This window comes from Ceratina calcarata, unplaced genomic scaffold, assembly GCF_001652005.2.
Source record: "Ceratina calcarata isolate Rehan_Ccalc_2016 unplaced genomic scaffold, ASM165200v1 scaffold1929, whole genome shotgun sequence".
Taxonomy (NCBI): domain Eukaryota; kingdom Metazoa; phylum Arthropoda; class Insecta; order Hymenoptera; family Apidae; genus Ceratina; species Ceratina calcarata.
In genome coordinates this window covers 3903-4977 of record NW_017140820.1, presented here as the reverse complement: position 1 = coordinate 4977, position 1075 = coordinate 3903, and the positions used below count along the sequence as shown (strand labels likewise).

At 42.1% G+C, this 1075-nt stretch overlaps 1 protein-coding gene across 1 annotated transcript in view; it reads right to left on the bottom strand.

Annotated features, from left to right (window-relative positions):
• Positions 1-157: 157 nt before the first annotated feature.
• LOC108621997 (uncharacterized) overlaps positions 158-1075 on the bottom strand; it is a 1390-nt gene continuing 472 nt past the window's right edge. Inside the window, exon 2 of the mRNA XM_018019624.1 lies at positions 158-320. Coding sequence (XP_017875113.1) covers positions 158-320 — 163 coding nt within the window. The remainder of the gene's footprint in view (positions 321-1075) is intronic.

Below are 1075 nucleotides of genomic sequence, written 5' to 3'. Positions count from 1 at the left end.
ATATTGGACACAGTTTTTTATTACACGTCTTAAACTTTTAGCAGATATTTCACGGCTCATACAACTTCAAATTTTTTTCTCAATTGTTTGAATCAGAACCGATACAGAATAGTTCGAAACAGTTATTTTCGAAACCTTTTCAATCGGCGATCAATCGTTACAACGAATATTGTGGCAACAATTGATGGAATACATATACGAACGTGAAGATTGCATGGAGTAGTTCCTGGACCAGACTGCCCGTTCCCAGCTCCTGGGGATCCCTCTGAGCCGCCTCGCAAAGTGCTCTCATCACGCAGGCTCTACCGTCGAGGCCCGTGCTGTCGACAAACATCGGAACGATGGTATCAAAGGGTCAGTAAAAGCGCAAAGAGTTCGAACGAAGCCTTTGTGCCGGGAGTTTTCGGAGAATTCAATGGAGCCAATGAAACGCGTTTGAACAAACGAAAACCTTGCGATCCTCGGAATAATAATTCACCGATTTTCCCTCCTCTGAACAGCGAAAATGCTAGGACGTAATAATAATAATAATAATAATAATAATAATAATCAGAGACTTACGAAACGAGTGAGCTAACTAGTGGAATGAATTTAAACTCCTTACGTGGGCCAACCGGGAAGGCAAGTTTGCGCAGCTAACGAGTCGTAAGTGCGGATTCGTTTCCGTGCTCCGTTTTCGTGTATACTCTCGAGGACCATCGTCGACGTTGAGATTAACTCGCGGAAAATTAGGATTGCCAGTCAGCGACGCACTTACATTGGATCACTGCAAAAATAATTACGGTGTTCGCGTGTAGCGAGTCCGCAATTACTTTCAGACGAACCTGATACCAATGTCAAAGCGCGGAGACCGTCCGCAGGAAAATGCATATGGAAATGTGTAAATGATGTTTAAAGGATCAAAGGAATTTCTTATTAGATCTCATCTTTTAAAAGATATAATAAAACGCGTCAGAGGCAGTAATTATTTTTTGCACGGATCTAACTCTACGTCGAACTCTAAATCGTTTAAGTAGATAAATGAAGACTGCGTGACGAATCAAAGAGATATTCGCACTGCAATTCTTTGCCAGGC